The sequence below is a fragment of the Boleophthalmus pectinirostris genome, unplaced genomic scaffold (genome assembly GCF_026225935.1).
Source record: "Boleophthalmus pectinirostris isolate CB_2022bp ecotype Guang Dong unplaced genomic scaffold, ASM2622593v1 HiC_scaffold_6, whole genome shotgun sequence".
Taxonomy (NCBI): Eukaryota; Metazoa; Chordata; class Actinopteri; order Gobiiformes; family Gobiidae; genus Boleophthalmus; species Boleophthalmus pectinirostris.
Window position 1 is genome coordinate 9997442 of NW_026571447.1, and position 18159 is coordinate 10015600.

The 18159-nt window shown below is 38.3% G+C and overlaps 1 protein-coding gene across 1 annotated transcript in view; it reads left to right on the forward strand.

Annotated features, from left to right (window-relative positions):
* Window positions 1-18159, forward strand: part of bmper (BMP binding endothelial regulator) — a 58903-nt gene that overhangs the window by 33368 nt on the left and 7376 nt on the right. The window contains exons 4-11 of the mRNA XM_055164301.1: window positions 2998-3080; window positions 4020-4110; window positions 4256-4338; window positions 7671-7770; window positions 7863-7972; window positions 8599-8733; window positions 9882-9986; window positions 16171-16216. Of these exons, the coding sequence (XP_055020276.1) occupies window positions 2998-3080; window positions 4020-4110; window positions 4256-4338; window positions 7671-7770; window positions 7863-7972; window positions 8599-8733; window positions 9882-9986; window positions 16171-16216 (753 nt within the window). The remainder of the gene's footprint in view (window positions 1-2997; window positions 3081-4019; window positions 4111-4255; window positions 4339-7670; window positions 7771-7862; window positions 7973-8598; window positions 8734-9881; window positions 9987-16170; window positions 16217-18159) is intronic.

Below are 18159 nucleotides of genomic sequence, written 5' to 3' on the forward strand. Positions count from 1 at the left end.
ACACTCAAAGACGCTTTACAGAACATTATTCATTATTCCGACCACCATCATCACTCACGCGCACTCCACTTTTATACTTTTTGCATACGTATTGCCTCAGTACAGATACATACAGTAGGTTTTCAGGCTGTTTGCTGAGCACATCTAATTATAAGCGTTTTAGTGTCCGAGAATAAATAAGTGCGCAGTTGGCATGCTAGTTATCAGCATTTTCGAGATGGTAAAACTCTGCTGTGGCATCTGAAAGTTGCTAAATTCACCAACAAATAATTAATATGCTCAGAATAACTTTGGAAAGCTGCAAACTGTTTAAAATGAACGACCATTTTGCTTCATATATTTGAAGTCTTAAAGGCGCATTGTGTAACTTTTCTGGTGGAGGTGATGACCGATCAAGAGGAAGAATGTCAGGAATGTTCCACAGTGTGACATTAAACAGCTCCGCCTTACATTTATTCAATTACAGGTGGTTTTATAACTCAAAAATATCTAGAAAAACAAGCATTCTGACTGTGAGTGGGGTCGCCTCTCCACAGATCTGCCCTATAACTTGGTCTGGTTTGGTCTCCATGAAGATAGAAAGGCTTAATACCACACTGTGAAATATTACAAACCAAGTAATATAATTTCCATGGAGAAAAGCATTTGACGAAGTTACAAAATGTACCTTGAAGTATATGTCCATTGGCAACGTATAGCTAAATATAAACTACTGTACCTCTGGATATCTATATGCAGGAACTTGAGAAGCAATTGAATACTTTTTGCTTGATCACTGGTGATTTGTTGTCATCTTAAACAGTCCCCAGTGAAGGATAAAAGATCAATCTGTTTAGGGACCACCTCTCCCCTCTGCTGGACCCCTCTTCCTCACTCTTCCTCTCCTTTCTCTCTCCTCTTGTTTCTTCTGTCTTCCTCCATCTCTCCTCCTCTCTTTTGCCTATCTCTCTCTTCTCTCTCTTCTAGCAGTGTCACCCTAACCCACCCCTACCCTCTCTCTCTCACCCCACATTCGGTCGGTCGGTCGATGGCTCTGATCAGGTTTCTCCGTGTGCTTGTTGAAACTTCGATTGGAGACCACTTACTGTAAATGTCCCGTAATGAATAGGCTGTTTTGTTTATTGCGGAGGTGGGTGTGCAGCACTGAACAGCTGTAGGGACTAGGAGATAGGAGAGAGGAGACAGGAGACAGGAGAGAAGAGAGAGGAGATGAGAGAGGAAGCACCTGTCTGGAAGGAGGATGAGCCTGATCAAAGTGGACAGAGAATAAATTATAAACTATTGGGGCAACAGTGGCTCATCCTCTGATCTCTATAGGTTGGCAGTTCAAACCCTGTCCAGGTGAAGACTGTTGTTGTGTCTTTGAGCAAAACTCTTAATCCACCTGTCCCCCAGTGTCTGCAGACATATGTATTATTTGTAAAGTCAAGTAAAGATATAATAATGGTAGAACATTGTTTCCCAGGATATTTTTTGGGGGTCGCCTTGTCACAATCTGTATGAAGGTCTGCAATATACAGTTCTGACGTTTTGTATAATTTTTTAAATTCTTTTTTTAAAAATGATTTTATTGACTATTTTGTTCCAATATTGCTGGTTCAATTGAATGTTGAAAACAAAAAGAATTGGGCTACATTTAATGTCCAAATAGGTGACTTTTATTGCTGGTTAAATGTTCAGAGAGACACGATCACACAGTGAACAAAATACAAAAAATATCCTCATTAATGTTCAGTAATGGTCAAATCCACCTTTATTTTGTGATTTACGAATAATGTCTATTGACTTGGGTTGTGAAGGTTTTTGACTTTTAAAATATGGGTCCCCAGAAAAAAAAGTTTAGGAAACACTGCTCTAGAATACCCGGACCGTGAACATTGCAAATAATACTGTAAATTACTTCCAAACTCAAAAGTGGTTTAGTAACAGTAAATCTTTATTGTTGACTGCACTGTCAGACCTGATACCAGAAGAGGCCATGACCATAGACTGTATTAAAAAAAAAGTTGACGAAACGAGTCTGACGTCACTCATAGCGTTCAGCACCACTCGCATGAAGCTCATGATTTTAATGGTTACAGGGGCAAATTTGGAGCCATGCTCTACATTATGAATAGGATTTTTTTTTTTTTTGATAGAATAGCGGAAAAAAAAAAGAAAAAAAAAAAGGATTTTGTAGAGTGGGTTAATACGAAAATTTTAAGACCAAAATGGCAAGGCTCACTACAGCAGTTACAGAGAGAGGGGTAACAATATTCTAATGTAAATCAGTGGGAACCAGGGTCAGAAGGAGCTGGAAGTGCATGTGGACTTCCTATTTGGAATGCGGCAGCTAGCGCATTAGCTATGTCCATTTATTTATACAGTTTATGGACATGACGCTGAATTCTAACACAGAAGTTTGTTTACCATGAGGACGGGACCTGGAGACATGAACCATCAAGACACTGTGTTGTTCAGTTCAGTCTAGTGCAGTCCAGTCTGGCTATGCTTATGTTGTAGGAAATATTGTGTATGTATAATATAATGTAAATATGTTAATAAAATATACTATTAAATTAATAACCAATAATGGTGTTGCAGTGAAGGTCACAATAATGTTTACATCACAATCGATCACTAATGCTGGTATTGTCTGATGTTGTTACATTGAGACTTAATATACACTACATTCACAGTCCCCTCATTATATTTCTTATATTATACATAATCTAGAGTGGATCTAGTGTCACGAAATCCTAACTTATTAAGGAATGTGTGAAGAGTTCTAGAGGATTCTGTATGCATGGGTCTATATAGCATGCTGATGATGATGATAATCCCACATGTACTTATAACCATGTAATACAATAAGTATTCTATTTTGTGGTACACACCATTCAAGAATCAGAAACAGCACAAACTTTTGAGATATTTTCAATTTTTTTACACACAATTAAACAGTATGTATCCCAATCCTAGTCCTAGTATTCTAACCTGTCCTTGTGTGTGTTCCAGGTTGTATGTTGGACGGCAAATCTTACAACAGCACTGACCACTGGACCACCCCCACCAAACCGTGCATCAGTCGGCGCTGTCAGGTCTGTAGTACGATTTCCTCCCGGCCGGGCGCTCAATCAGCAGATATATGAGCGGACATGTTGTTTTAGCGCTAACGTCACTGCACTGCTGTGTCTATTCAGTTCACTGTCTGAGGGGTTAGAGGGAAGAATACTGGGTTAGTTTAGTTTAGGGTGGATTTAACAGAAATGCTCAATGTATAGAGAGAAAAGTTGTATTATATAGTATTGTATTAATAGTTATATTTAAATAAGAGTATCATTACTACAAAATAACATCGCTGAAGTAGAAGTATAAAGTAGTGGTGTGATATATTACACAAGGAAACAAGTAAAGGTAATTATAAAAGTAACTGTCTGCTCAAATTAATTTTACATTGCTATACTGTTACAGTCTAATATCAGTGCATATGCAAAAAAGAAGTAGTCCTGAAGGGTGTACCAGCTTTACATATATAGACCCTTTAAATGCTTATCTCGTCAGAATATTCAAAAAGTCTGAAATGGACTAACATATTTTCAGTGACTAACTGACTAACTTTTAAGTGTTAATAATAAAAAACAAGAAACTATTTAGAATTTTCAGGGTAGAAATGTCAGTAAACATCAGGGTTTTTTTTGGCAACTTTAGGGCAAACTAAGTCAATATGCATCTTTCTTGTCAAAAAACATCTACATCTAAGTTTGTGATGCCTTCAGGGGTCTCAAGTAGTTGGTGACATCGAGAAGAACTGCGCTTATTAGAGCCAAGTGTTTCTGGTGAGATACAGACCTACAATCTGTATTCCAGGCCTTACTGAAGTTATGGCAGCTTTGTCAAAACTATGTAATAGGCATTGATCGGTAAAACTCACCGTACTGACCACAAGTCTGCATCCATCCCAAAATTTTAAATGTATGAGTTAATACATATTTATAGGATCTATAATATGAACTCATGTTTCTGTGTTGTTCTTTCAGGAGGGAGTGGTGACAGAGGCTGAGGTGCAGTGCGTGGTTCACTGTAAAAACCCAAAGATCCACCCAAAGAAATGCTGCCCTACCTGCCCCAGTGAGTACCTATTTCATAAACTGTTGCAAACCTGTTATACCTCCAACCAAATCAGCTTTCTGGTCAGATTGTGTTAAATAAAGATCAGATTAAAGTGTAACTTGAGTAACAGACCTTCTAACATTTTTGTTTTGTTTGTGTGTAGGTTGTATCTTCGAGGGCCGCTTGTACAAAGAGAAGGAGGAGTTCAGTCCAGAGGGTCAGCCCTGTGTCAGATGTACTTGTACTGTGAGTTACACTGTACTCTAGTGTGTTGGATTTTTGTACTTCTTGGGGCATTACATTGACTTACATTTATTTTCTGGACACTGATCCCGATCTTAACCATAATCATGACTTGCTGTTACGGAAAATAAGTGTTGTCCTAACAAGTTCTAGAGTTGTACAGAGAGGCAGAGACTCTGGAGTCCAAGGCAGGAGAAGTTTATTTACATCAGTCCGGGACCCGGTGAACTTGAATACTCAACACTGTACGTTAGTATTGGCTATTCAAACCTGACTATGCTTCCTCACAAGGAGGTATAAATAGGAACTAAGAAGGACAGCTCGGAGACATGCTTGCCGAGATAAAAATGAGAAGAGCACAGTGAGGGGATTCTGTGAGACAAGCTGACCAAGGAACTGATAAAGTTTAAGAAGGAAAAATTCTGTGATAGTTGGATGAGACCAGAGCTAACCACAGAGAAATGGTATCAATGAACTGGAGGTGTCCTTGCTCAGCCTATGCAGGGGGTGCAAAATTCCACAACAGTTGCCCAGCCTTAATCTAAACCCAAACATTCAAGTATGTTGAAACATAGAATCAGATATTAGCTGAACACAAACCATGGGAATCATGAAGCTTAATGAAAAATCTAAGATAAGAGAACTTTTATCCAACCTTACTTGTACAGCCCATTTTATAAATTAGACAGTTTACAAAGTGTTGTACATAGCAATGTAAACCGTCAATTGTCCACCAATGAAATGAGAAATTCTCATGTTGTTATATACAGATCAAGAACCTCAAGAGAATAATACGCACTCAAAAATCAAGATAAACAAATATTAGACTTGCACTTAAGACTTACCACAACTCTGTGCAAGTATAATAAAATAAAATAAATGAATGATACATCATGGGTTTTGCATGTCTCAGTTCTATACAAAATATTTCAGGGAGAGCAATAACATAGGGACAAGCAGGTTGGCGTACCCTCCACCAGAAACATTACGCAATGCACCATTATCTCAGCTCAACACAACACTTAGCATTCAGCAAAACACACATCTCTAAATGCTTTTGATGAATCCTTTTTGGCCCAGTCCTCTCACCGTACAGACCTCATAAAGCCTATTAGCAGCTCCGTGCCAGCTTGTTATTCCAGCCCGACTGGCAGAACATTAACACAACATCAACACTGTTTACCCTCGCACCTCTGTATTAGTCAGGGGCCCCTCTGTCCCCATAATAAGTCAGTTCTGAGGTCCCCCGGGAGCCACAAACGTTTAGCTACAACAACATCCTCTTCCCTGATTGGCTGAGCTCGAGTTTCTAAATTCACACTAGCGCACTCTCTAGCCAGGTAAGGCTATTAACAAGTTATGGGCAGCAGTATAAGGACCCGGGTCCAGTGACGCAGATCGGGCCGATGTGGGAACTACACAGGGTAGAGTCTGTGGGAATACATAGAGAGGTTTACTACATACAGAGGCATAATACAGTTTTAATGTATTTGATTTTATATGGTAATGGTATTTTCTTGTCGTAAAGGTAAATTAGTGTTATTTGGAATCACAGTTGTAAATGATCTGCCAAGGATAGCAGCGGGTAGACCTCTGCACATGATTCCACATTTTTATTTTTATATTTTCATGTCTGAAATCTGTAATCATGGTGTGAAGAAAGTAAACAAGTTGTAAACAAGTAAATAACAGGCTGTGTACCAGTTTGATAAAATGCCAAAAGCGAACTTCGTCATACGGGTGGGCCTCATTGATACAACTAAATACTACCTTGGGTTTTCTTGGATTATTTCAGTATTCAGATAATGATTTTTCAGTTTGGTTAAAGCTGCATTAGAAGTAGGAAGTAGTGTCAAAAATCAGATGCTTATCAATAGTATCAAAAATAGATACTCATCTCAACAAGTATCGATACTAAAAAAGCCATATCAATAGGACAGAAGTGAACATTTTCTGAATAGCTTTAGAATGAACTTGTATAAGATTGTCGATATCTAGCCTGATTCATTCACCGGTTTCACTTCGTGGAAACCGTCTGACCTTGCATTGTTAGGATTTGTTCGCTTGACAGTAGGCGGGTACTTTTTTAATTTAACCAATCGCTTCTATTTGGCCGTGACGTATGTAATGCGCCAAATGTCGATAACGTCTTTCCCCTTGATAAAATTCACCAAACATTCTCTGTGTTCCAGCTTTAACTCCTCAATCTCAAGAATCGTTGCCAACACAGAATGTATAGCTTCGTCTACATCCATCTCGACTGCTTTGTTTACTGTTGTGCTGTACCACAAAAAGGACCCAGACAGGCGCTTGAGTTTGATGTCATGGTTTCACAGCTCTTTGCTGATTGGCCAGTGTGCAGTCTACAACTTCTGGGGTTCTTGCAAGCCCTCTAGTGTATTCCGATTCCTGACCTAGTCGCTGGAGAGAAATGAAGTGGAGCGGAAGCACTAGGTGGCACCAGCCTGGATAATAGATACCTGTACAAATGAGGGATTACATAGATATAAGGCCACATGGTAATATAAAAGAAAGTACTATTATCTAATGTTGAAAGTAAAGTAAAGAGAGTTTCATTTTGTTTTTAATCAGAATCAGCATTGGGTATCGAGTCCATTCCTTAGTATCAAAATTGAGTTTTTAGTATCATGACAATGCTAGTCGGAGGTATAATAATAATAATAAATCCAGCAAACTTTTCCCAAGCTGTCACAGATTGTAAGATTGTCTATCTGAATGTTTTAAGAGTTAATAACCTAATTATTTTACCTGTTCTGTAATTGTACTAGTAAATACTAATTGCTACTGTACACTGTATTTAGCACTTAATAGGCTAGTCACTGTACTTGATTTTTACAGTCTTAAATGTAAATGTAAAAACAGAACAAGTTCAAAGTAAAAGGTTTGCAGTGGTCTAAAATTATTCCTCACTTACCTCATGCATTCTGAGCATCCTAATTATTCACCACAGGTTTATAAACTCTTTTCACTACTGTCAGGGTCCAGAGTGGGTTTTGCCATTGGTAAATAAAATGCTTTATAATAAAATGCAGTCAGACAGTACACAGCGGACTTCTTTTGACCTAAATAAATTTCTGTACAGGCGCATTTTGCTCAAACAGAAAATTGAGTACAGGGGCTTTGAACACCTGTCCAACTTTGAAATTGCATTTTGTCCAGTTCTGGTACAAAGTGAATTTTGATATTGTCTTGCTCAGTATCACAGTTGCCCTTGTTTTATTTCATTAATTATTTCAGCTCAATAGCCAATTACTATATATTTTGTAGAATCTTGCTCTTTTTATTTAACAGTTTGTCTTTCCTTGGTGTTGAAGGGAGGCCGTACTTTGTGCATGAAGGAAGTGTGTCCGGTTCTCTCCTGCCCCAGCCATCTCACCCACACCCCCCCTGGACAGTGCTGCCCCCGCTGTGTAGGTGAGTCATACACACATCTCAAATATACTTCACTGACTTAAGGTTTCACATTGTATCTCATCGTAGTTTTCTTTATTTATTTATTTCTTCAGGTCAGAGGAAGGTGTTTGACTTGTCTTTGGGAAGCTGTTTGTTTCACAGTGAAGTTTATGAGAACGGGACTTCATTCCAACATGACAACTGCACCACCTGCACATGCAAGGTAATGACAAAGGCTTTTAAAGACAGGGAAAGTGAAAGTTATGTGGCAATATTATAAATGTATGCAACAGGACTGGACTGATGATATGGTAGGAGATTTTAATGGCAAGATCTGCAGTCAGTCTTGTCAGTAAAAGCATGTGGTTTGAAACAGAGTCAGTCTAAAGATGAAGAAATTGGGATATTTTTGGTCTTAAATGGCAAAGATATCAAAAAATCTGTGTGGTTTATTCTCATGAAATGAATACTGAAAATGTTTATGGATTCAAAAGTGTGATAGATCAATATTAGGTCAATATAAAATGTATTCTTTTTGTGCTATATTGATTATTTCCTAGACTTTACCAACATATAAAACTGTAAAAATCTAGGTCTAAATTACAATGTCTTATTCCAATGGCAAAAAAAAAAAAAAAATTACAGAAATGACAGTTGAGATCATACTGTAATGTTAATATGATAATAACATCAAATCATAATTATTGTTTCAAACCTATAAAACATACAGTATAGTTTTTCTGCAATATAAAGATAATAATATCAAGTATGTCTGACCTTAGATATTTCTAATGTTGCACCATAGATGACAGACACAAGTATAATCCAGTACCTACTGTATTTTCCCAGGATTCCACAGTGGTTTGCAGGAAGCGCTGCTCGAAGCCGGGCTCTTGTCAGGGCGAGGGCTGCTGTGACGAGTGCCTCTCCTACGTCAAAGTGGAGGAGGTCAAGTACTGCCGCGTACGCAACAAGATCTACAGGGTGAGCACACAACAGCCTGCACTGTACAAGCACTCACAAATCAGTACTCTGTTATAGTGCACACAATCAACACAAATACTGGAATTCTCTGGCAGCACTTTTGGTTTCCAGAGTTCATTCATCTCAAACTGAATTATTCATAGCTTTTAAATAATAAAAGCCCTCAGCTAGAGATAAATCTTAAAGGTGCACTATGTAACTTTTCGGGTGGGAGCGTGTCAGCTGCTTGTATCAATAGAGATGTTATAGCTTTGCCTGGAATGTTTCACAGTATCACACCAAGTCCTGTTGATGTGCCCTTAGGCAAGACACTTAAGCTTTAAATCCAGGCTCAAAACATTTCTGTTTGACTGTGCATATAACTGAAAGGTTTTCATTCCACACTCTTCTCTCTAATTTATGTCTCTCTTTTAATATTTTAATCTTTATGATTATTTATGTTTTGATTTGTTTTTATTATGATTAATGTATTTCTTATTCTGTAAAGCACTTTGAATTACTTTGTGTACGAATTGTGCTATATAAATAAACTTGCCTTGCCTTAAGCTGTATTGCCTAGAATTAAAAGTGGTGTGCACGCGAATGATTAATGGCGGTTGGAGGGGTTGATGGTGCAGATTGGCAGACTCGCTTCTGTCAGTCTGCCCCAGGACAGCTGCGGCTACAACAGTAGTTTACCACCACTCCAGGAAAATGTGAATGAATAATGATGACAGTGTAGCGCTTTGAGAGGCTTTGACAAGATAATTATTATAGTTTGGCATTAAACTTACATCAATTTTACCTTGAAAAACCTTCTTACTGTGAGTCTGTCCACAGATCAGACCTGTAACTTGATCAGGTGCAGTCACCAGCTTGTCTCCATGGAGAATAGGATATCAGTCACATCTTCTTGGAGACAAGTTTTTTAATATTATATTATTATGATAATGTACTGTACATAATAACATAGTGGACCAGAAAAGTTAGGTAGTGCACCTTTAACAGTTAACAACAGTACAATCAGTGAGGCATGGTATATTTTGAAACCTACTCCTTTTTCTGCTAAACACTGAACAAAATATAAAATGATCTTATATTTGGGACAACAGTTTGAATAGTTGGCCATATCACAAACAATTAACCAGTGAATTCTCCTCAAATTACAGGAAGGAGACATGTGGTCCTCTGTGAACTGCACCCTCTGCGCTTGTGTCAAAGGAAACATCGAGTGTCGCCCCAAACAGTGTGTGCCAATCACCAGCTGTCCTTCGGTGAGTGACAGGCCCTCCAGCCAATCACAATCACTCCTGACCAGGCCCAATATCTCCAGAATTCTTAATCGCTTTTTGTATGCCCAACCTGCCTGACACTCAGACTTTACCATCCGTGACTAATGAAATTATTCACTTCATTTGTGTGACGACTCAAAATGACAAGACATAACTCTGATTTATTACGGTTTAAGTCCTGTATTGTACCTGGAAAATAGTATTAGCATGAGCCCAACAGCCTTGTTGGTTTTACTCATGAGCAGTAGCTGAAGTACTAAACTGTCTTGTGTCTGATCCAAAGTATAAGTCTGTTTTATGCTGAGAAAAAACTACAAGGAATTCTGCTGTACAAAGGAAAAACGTAACTGCTTATTTTGTCAAAATGAGTTTACCTTTATAACGCCTGTTTTATTTGGTGACGAAGTTTTATGGCTCAACGCTTTCCTGTTTTTGCGAAATCTTGATAATGTTATTTGAAGGAACTACAGTTTTTTCAGTGATTCAGGGGAAAAACACAGTAACTGCAATGACGAATGCTCTAACTGACTTATTCCAACTCGGATACTGCACTTTTCTCTTGTTTTTCTGGAGAATTTCACACAACTCACAGATACTGCTACATGTTTATTTTTTCTAATTCTGAAATGGGACAAAAATACAGACTTGAAACTTATCACAAAATCAACAGATCAACTAGAATACTTAAAGGTGCACTGCACAACTTTTCTGGTTGAGGTCACAGTACTGCATGTAATCTCTTTGCCTGGGTTAGGGTCAGAGATGGGGACTTACAAGTCGTGATTTGGACTCGAGTCAGACTTGAAACACTGTTTATAGGACTTGACACTTGACTTGATAAAATGGACTAAGACATGGGACCCGACTTGGATTTGAAGGTCAGTGACGTGGGACTTAACTCGGACTTGAGGCCTGTGACTTGAGAAGACTTGAGAAGCACTTTTAAATCTGAATTCTCTCTATTCTGACTGTAATGACTCACTTTAAGATCTTGTCAAGACATTTAAAAAGAAAAATATTTGCATTTCTACAACTCTTATATACTCTATAAATACTCACATGAAAATATACTATGACTTTATAAGTACAATTTATCGTAAAAGTCATAAATTGCAAAAATCTAAACTATATTTGGTACTCTGGTTTAAAGACTTGAAATGACTTGAACCTCAAAGCAGACGACTTGGACTTGACTTGGACTTATGGGCCAACGACTCGAGACTTGGCTTGGACTTGCCTGTATTTGACTTGGGACTTGACTCGGACTTGAGGTCAAAGACTTGAGACTTACTTGAGACTTGCAAAACAACGACTTGGTCCCACCTCTGGTTAGGGTTGCCAAGAATGTTCCCCAGTATGGCATTAAACGTATCTATCAAATATTTATTCAATTATACACGTTTTTATTCGGCCTGGTGGCATTGCCTGCTTGTTTCCATGGAGATAGAAAGTTGTATGCCAAACTGTGGAATATTCAAGCAAAGCTATATTATTTATCATGGAGACAAACAGTTGGCAGATACTTCACCAGAAAAGTTACACAATGCACCTTTAAATTTTTCGCAGTCCTCATATAAATATTAACTCATCCATCTTTCTTAGTTTAACTGCCAACGAAATAGTGTGTTTTTCTTTTGTATGTCAGAATTGTGTTTTGTGCCGTCCATAATTACAAGCAGTTCCATTACCATATATAGTACCATCCATATATAATATTTTTTCATGGTTAATCGCTATGGCAACGGTGCTATTTTTTTTATCCCTCTGAAATCCATGGTTAAAAATGGCGAGATAAAATAAGTGCATATGACTGATTTTTATGTTTTTCTAACTATTACTTGGTTTGGTGGGGTAGTACTTGTGGTAAATATGTATCATACTTTTACATCAGTGAACTGGCAGTTTGTGGGAGAAAAAAAAAATACAGGAAGTGGCTGTGAGTTCTAAAACAGAGTACCTCCAACTGTAGCATGTCATCAACACTAAAAATTCCATCCAAATTGCAGGGATAATTTATACGCAAAAACACATGAATTTAACTAAATGAACGTGTTGTTAAGGTGTTGTTATTTAGTTTTGTTCATCTAATCATTATTATTGTGTAATTTAAGTTTTGATTCTTGTTGTTATGTCTTTGTGTTTCATATCTGTTAAAAACTTAATCAGAATTAGCCCTGGAATTTCCAATCTCTACTAAACTAAAGATAAAAGGTAGCTGCTTGAAAACTACTACTACATGACATCACAAGGTGGAATAGGGCATTTTGAGCCTTGGAGATGTAGACAGAATAATGAAGGATTACTCAAACATGTGTGAATGAAAGAAAACACAACTCCATGTATGTTTTTGAGGAGATAACAGCATTCTAACAGTCAATTTTGCGTAATGTTGGGCCTTTAAATATAATCACCTTAACTACTTTTTGTAAAATCATTAGCCTTAAACTCATATTCACTTTAAGGAATACTTTCTAGTAACAGTGAACTTGGTGAGAGTCTGTTTTGCACAGAGCTCTCCCTCACCTGTCCCCTGGGTGACACCGGACGGGCGACTCTTGGGTGACGCTCGGGTCATCTGTCGCCGTGGGTGATGGAGTGGATTCCTGGCATAGCTTCGGTCACTGGCGGTCACTCACTCCATCAGCTCCAAGTTCACACGCTTCCACCGGCTACTACAAGCCCTCACCTGTCGTCTGTGGTCAGCACCCATAGGTTACAGCCGTGTAGGTGGTCCAGTGTGGCCAAACTTCACTACAACTGTGTATTAAAGAACATACACTATCAGAACTTTACTTTTTTGATCTGTTAACTAGGTTATATTGCTGTCCCCTCATCAAAAAAATACGTGGAGTTGTATTTTTGTTTCATTTATGCTTGTTTCATTAATCCATTCAATTCAAAGTTGTCTCCTATGAGCACTCAGTTTGTATATTGTCCATATAGTTGCGTCATAGATAAAAATCCAGACTTCTTCTATGCAGTTTTTAGCCCATAAACAATCGCCAAACTCATTCTACAGTCAAATTGTGTTCACAAGAATCACATGGCTCTGATTGATTTCATCTAACTTTTAATTTCTTGCCAGTTTTGAAGAGAAAATTTGGGAGTGTTAGCTTGCACTGCAAAAAAGCTTGGCCAAAATTTAAGATATAAACACTTAAATCTATCAGAAAATCAGTTAAAAGTAGTGAAATTATCTGTCCATGCAGCAAGATCATTTTACTTGACAAAATATCTTAAAATAAACTAACTCCAGATTAGAATTAATTATTAAAAGTGTTCATGGGCTGGAAATAAGTTTATGGATGTTACATTTTCAATAAACATACTTGAGCATCAAGCAAATCTAAAAATAATTTAAGTGTTGCAGGGGAAAACTATGGTAAATGGATTGTAGTTTCTTTTAAACATTTATTGTCTAAATTTAAGATTTTCTGACTAGTTAAGTTATGGAAAAAATGTGAACATTTTTAAGATTATACAACATATTCAGAATTAGTGAGTGGATAATAAATCTGGAAACAAGATGAATAACCTGATGTAACTTTTAAAATCTTGGTCAGATCAGGGAAATTTGCAGTGTGATCACAACCAGGTTTTTGGGATTGGCTCCATGTGTTCTTGCTGCTGAAAGCTTAAGTTGTGCTTCTATCTGTATTCCTGTGCAGATAATTGACATGTCATCCCAAAAAATAAACGAGGTATATAGACTGGGTTAATACACTACTATCACGATCTTAAATTAGAGCCTCTACAGGATGCTAATGGACTCTCAACTTAAACAATTCTTTCTTAAAACTGCTGCTGTGTTACTCCTTTGAACTTGTTGCTGACAGTGCAGGTTGTTGACACTTTCTTCTCCTCTGTCCCTCTGACCTCAACCAATCACTCACACGCACACACACACACACACACACACACACACACACACACACACACACACACTAGAAAATGTGGGTGAAGTGTCTTGCCTAAGGAGAGAGCTTGGTCTGAGCGGGACTTGACCCTCCGACTTTTGGGTTGTGGTCCACTCCTCTAACCACTGAGCCACTGTCTGTCCTCTGTCTCCCCTCTTCCTCTCCTCTCTGCGTTCATCCCTCGCTCACCTCTTGTCCCGCTGCAGACAGTGTGTCTCCCGACCGCCTTTTGTCCGTGTGATGTTTGACTGACGGCACTGAAGAGCTCCCCTATATTTAGGCCCCTGAAAACCAATCTGTGTGGCTATGTCATGAGCATGTGTATGTAGGTCTGCGTATGTGTGTGTGTGTGTGTGTGTGTATGCGTATGTGTGTGTGTGTGTGTGTTGCTGGACTGGTAAAAGGCAATGGTCTTCAAAGAGAAAGTGGGCTTTGTGCAGAGGTTAGGGCTCCTGAGAGGTCCTTGGATGTATGCGCGATGACAGACGAGTGTGTGTGTGACTTCCCCGTTGGCCACAGTGCGCTCGTGTGTGTGTGTGTGTCTTCCCCGGGGCCACAGTGCGCGCTTGTGTGTGAATGGCCCTTCTGATCTGCTCGTCTGATGGAAGTTGAAACATATTGTACAAACACTCATCCAGCGTGTCTCATTACATACGGTGCTTCAGCTGTTGGAGTGCTCCTCTCCGCTCCACTGTAAATCTGTCAGACACAAACAAAAGCACAATACAGCCAATTGTAACGCTAGCTCGGTTAGCTTGTTTAACATTCAACGTCAAATATGATGAATATGTAAGTTTGATTGCCGGATTTGTCCGTGAAAACCTTCTCACACTCTACTAGACCTAATGCACACGTGAGCTATGAAAGTCCAGCTTCTTCCCACTATGGAGATTTACGTACCACAAATGAGCACAACAGAAAAGTCGATTAGGAGTGATTATAAGTTTGTTAAGTGGGATCTGACTTCCAGGTCCAAGTCGCATCAGCTAATTGAACATAATGGACATTTTTATAATTTCCTTTTTTCACAACTTTCAGAGGCCAGTGCAGAGTTTCAGTGTCACTGTTATTATTTTATATTATGCTTTTTTCTGGATTCAGTGTTTAAGCAAAACTATTATTAAACATTTATTTTAATAAGAAAAGGTGTAACATTACATATCTCAAAAGAAGAGAAAACATGCAGATGTTGTTGAAATTTTTCAGTAAATATTTAGTTTGGCCCACAACTTAGCCCTAGTTTTTAATTTCAGCCCTCTGTGAATTTGAGATTGACACCCCTGACTTAAAATAAACACTATCACATTTTGACCTCATGAGCTGCTTATACAATATATCTGTACTGGAGCAAGGCATATTTTGCTCAACCATATGGTAAATGGTCACATTTTTATACAGCGCTTTTCCACCTTCAAGGCTCAAAGTGCTTTACAACAAGAAACCACTCACCCATTCACACACACATTCATACACCGAGGTGGGTTAAGTGTCTTGCCCAAGGACACAACAATAGCATTCATCTGTGGGATCTGGAATCACACCAGCCAACCTGACTGCTCAGCCAATGATGTTTATGTTGAGATAGGTGGACAAATGCTCTCCCAACTGAGCTACTGTCGGCCCATATGGATAAAAAGCGTGTACATGATATCAGTCGATAGTGTCTTAGTTGACCAACATTTTTATTGGATGACTAAGAATTTTAAGTAGATCGTATGGAATAAAATGGGAGCAGAAATTTAGTAATGATTTGTTGTTATATAGTATTAATACACGTTTTCCTAGTACTTTTTTAGCATGATCAGATACATGGACATTTGTAGTATAGTGTACAGTTGCTTCTGCCACACCCTCTTTTTAGTCGACTAATTGATTGGCAGCACTTTAATAGTTACCGATCTGTCCACAGTAAATATTGATCGTCAAAAATGATTGTTCCATTCCTCGTTTACTGAAGTTGATGTAGTAATTATGGTGACATGCCTATCGTATGTGGTCCTCCCTAATCCCACTGTTGCTCCTTCTGTTAATCCCACTTGCCTTTGCCTTTTGTGTGGTGCTGGTGTGTTTAACTTGTGAATGCTCTGCAGTTTTGACGTCAGGTCTCGTGTCAGATGTTGCCTTTGTGTTTGCCTCTGCCCATTGAGCGTCTGTGGCTTCTGTTTCTTTTCCATGGGCTCCGCTGCATCTTTTATTTATTTCTTTAATCCCTGAAAGCCTATCTGACCCCTGTGTCCTGTCTGTTACAGAATAAGATCCTCAACAGGACGGGCTGCTGTCCGGTCTGCACTGAAAGTGAGTAAGTCCTCCAAGCACCACACATGGGTTTAACTGCACTTATTTAAGAGGCAATCTTTAGTTATATGTGGAAAGCAAAACTGTGCTTTTTAGACTATTTCAGAAGGCTGGATATACTTTTCGATACATATTCAACTCTAATACTTTGAGAGGTCCTTTAAGATTGAATTGACATGTTGTAACAAATTAATGGCTAGAATATTTTTTTAAATAAAGCTTCGAGAACAGGGGTCAGCAATCTTAAAAACATTAGCCATTTGGACAGTTTCACACAGAAAAGAATTACATCCAGAGCCGCAAACTCTAGAGAGAGTAGAGTAGAGTCTGTAGAGTCAACTCTTTTGACTCTACAATGAGGATAACACTGCATATACATTTTTACCTGTTTGCTCTGTACAAAAGACTATAGTGTGTTGCATTTATGACATCAGTGAAATGCTACAGAGAATATATGTCCATTCATATATATGGTCTGTGCGTGTGACCTGCAGACTTACAACGTCTGTTTCACATGAACCATCTCCAATGAGATAGAAGACTGAATGAAGACTGAGACTCCAATGAGATGGAAGCACAGAACAGACTCATCAGCAGCAGCACATCCTCTGTCATAGAGAGAATGCACATATTCCACTGAGTCATGTCCTTTAGTTTGACAGAAGCTGAACCGTATCGAGCACAAGGAGTGAGCTGTTTTTTTCAGAGTTTATAGTTTATACAAATGAGCAATGTGGTTTATAGTTTCATTTCTGTTAAACATAAACAAATGTGCGCAAAGCTGCATCAAACACATTATTACTCAATGAATATCTGAGTCCTCCTCATAGGAAATAAGAATCCAAACTTAAATTGTCCACCCACAGTGAATCAAAAACACCGTCTGCTTCTGTGTTCCAGCATCATTTTATGGAGTGTACCAGTCTCATCAGCCGTTAAAGCAAATGAATCTGCCCACATAGCATTAAATGTTTAAATTAATCCATAATTTACCTACCAGGGGTCAAAAAGTTCAATAAATCATGCTACTGGGGCAGGTAAGTCCGGGTTGCAGATCTGTGCCTGGTATCACACATGAGCGACTTTGACGCATATTTTGAGCGACAAAGAAAGAAAACGTTTTATTTGAATGTTACAAGATTACCACTATCTGCAAATTTTTTAATTACATTTAATAACGAACAAACTAAAATAAAAATACATTGTAATTAAATACTCATTATTTATTTTTCAAAGCCACAGGGAGCTACAACAGAAGGATGAAAGAGCCACCTGTTCTAGAATAACATTGGCCTATAAGTTAAAAAATAGTGGGTTTTGATGTCTTATTTTCATGACTTTTATTTCAGTCTGTTTCTATTTCTTTTCTGTTTCTTTTTATTACGTGCATATCCTTCATACTACAGCAATTGTTGACATATTTATTACTAAATTTCTGAGCCTTTGAGAGAGAGAAAAAAAAAGAAAACACCGAAATGATTCATACATTTATTCCACTCATTCACTCACATCTGTACATTTCCCATAAACCATACTCAAGTAAGACAGAGCTTTTTTACCGGGGGCTATTTAAATTCAAATGACAGTTGCTTGATGGACCCAAACAGTCATTGTAAGCTGTAAATGTACCGTATTTTGGGAGCGAGACCAAACGCCAGGGCTGTTTTCATGTGGTTAGTTTATGTGCTCACGATAAAGCTAGTTTTGACCGCAGTAAACTTCGGTGGTTGGAATGATTCAAACCCCAGCCTCGTATTACCAATTTGTCATAACATTTGAGTTGAGTGCTGACGTTTCATCCCACTGTTTACCCCGGCGTTTATTCAGACCAAAGGATCACAACAGCTTTTTGACAGCTGGTGAAGTTTTTTTTTTTTTCTTTTACAGTTTTATTTCATTTTTTTTTATTGTGAATTAGATGACATTAGACACCTTGGCTTGAC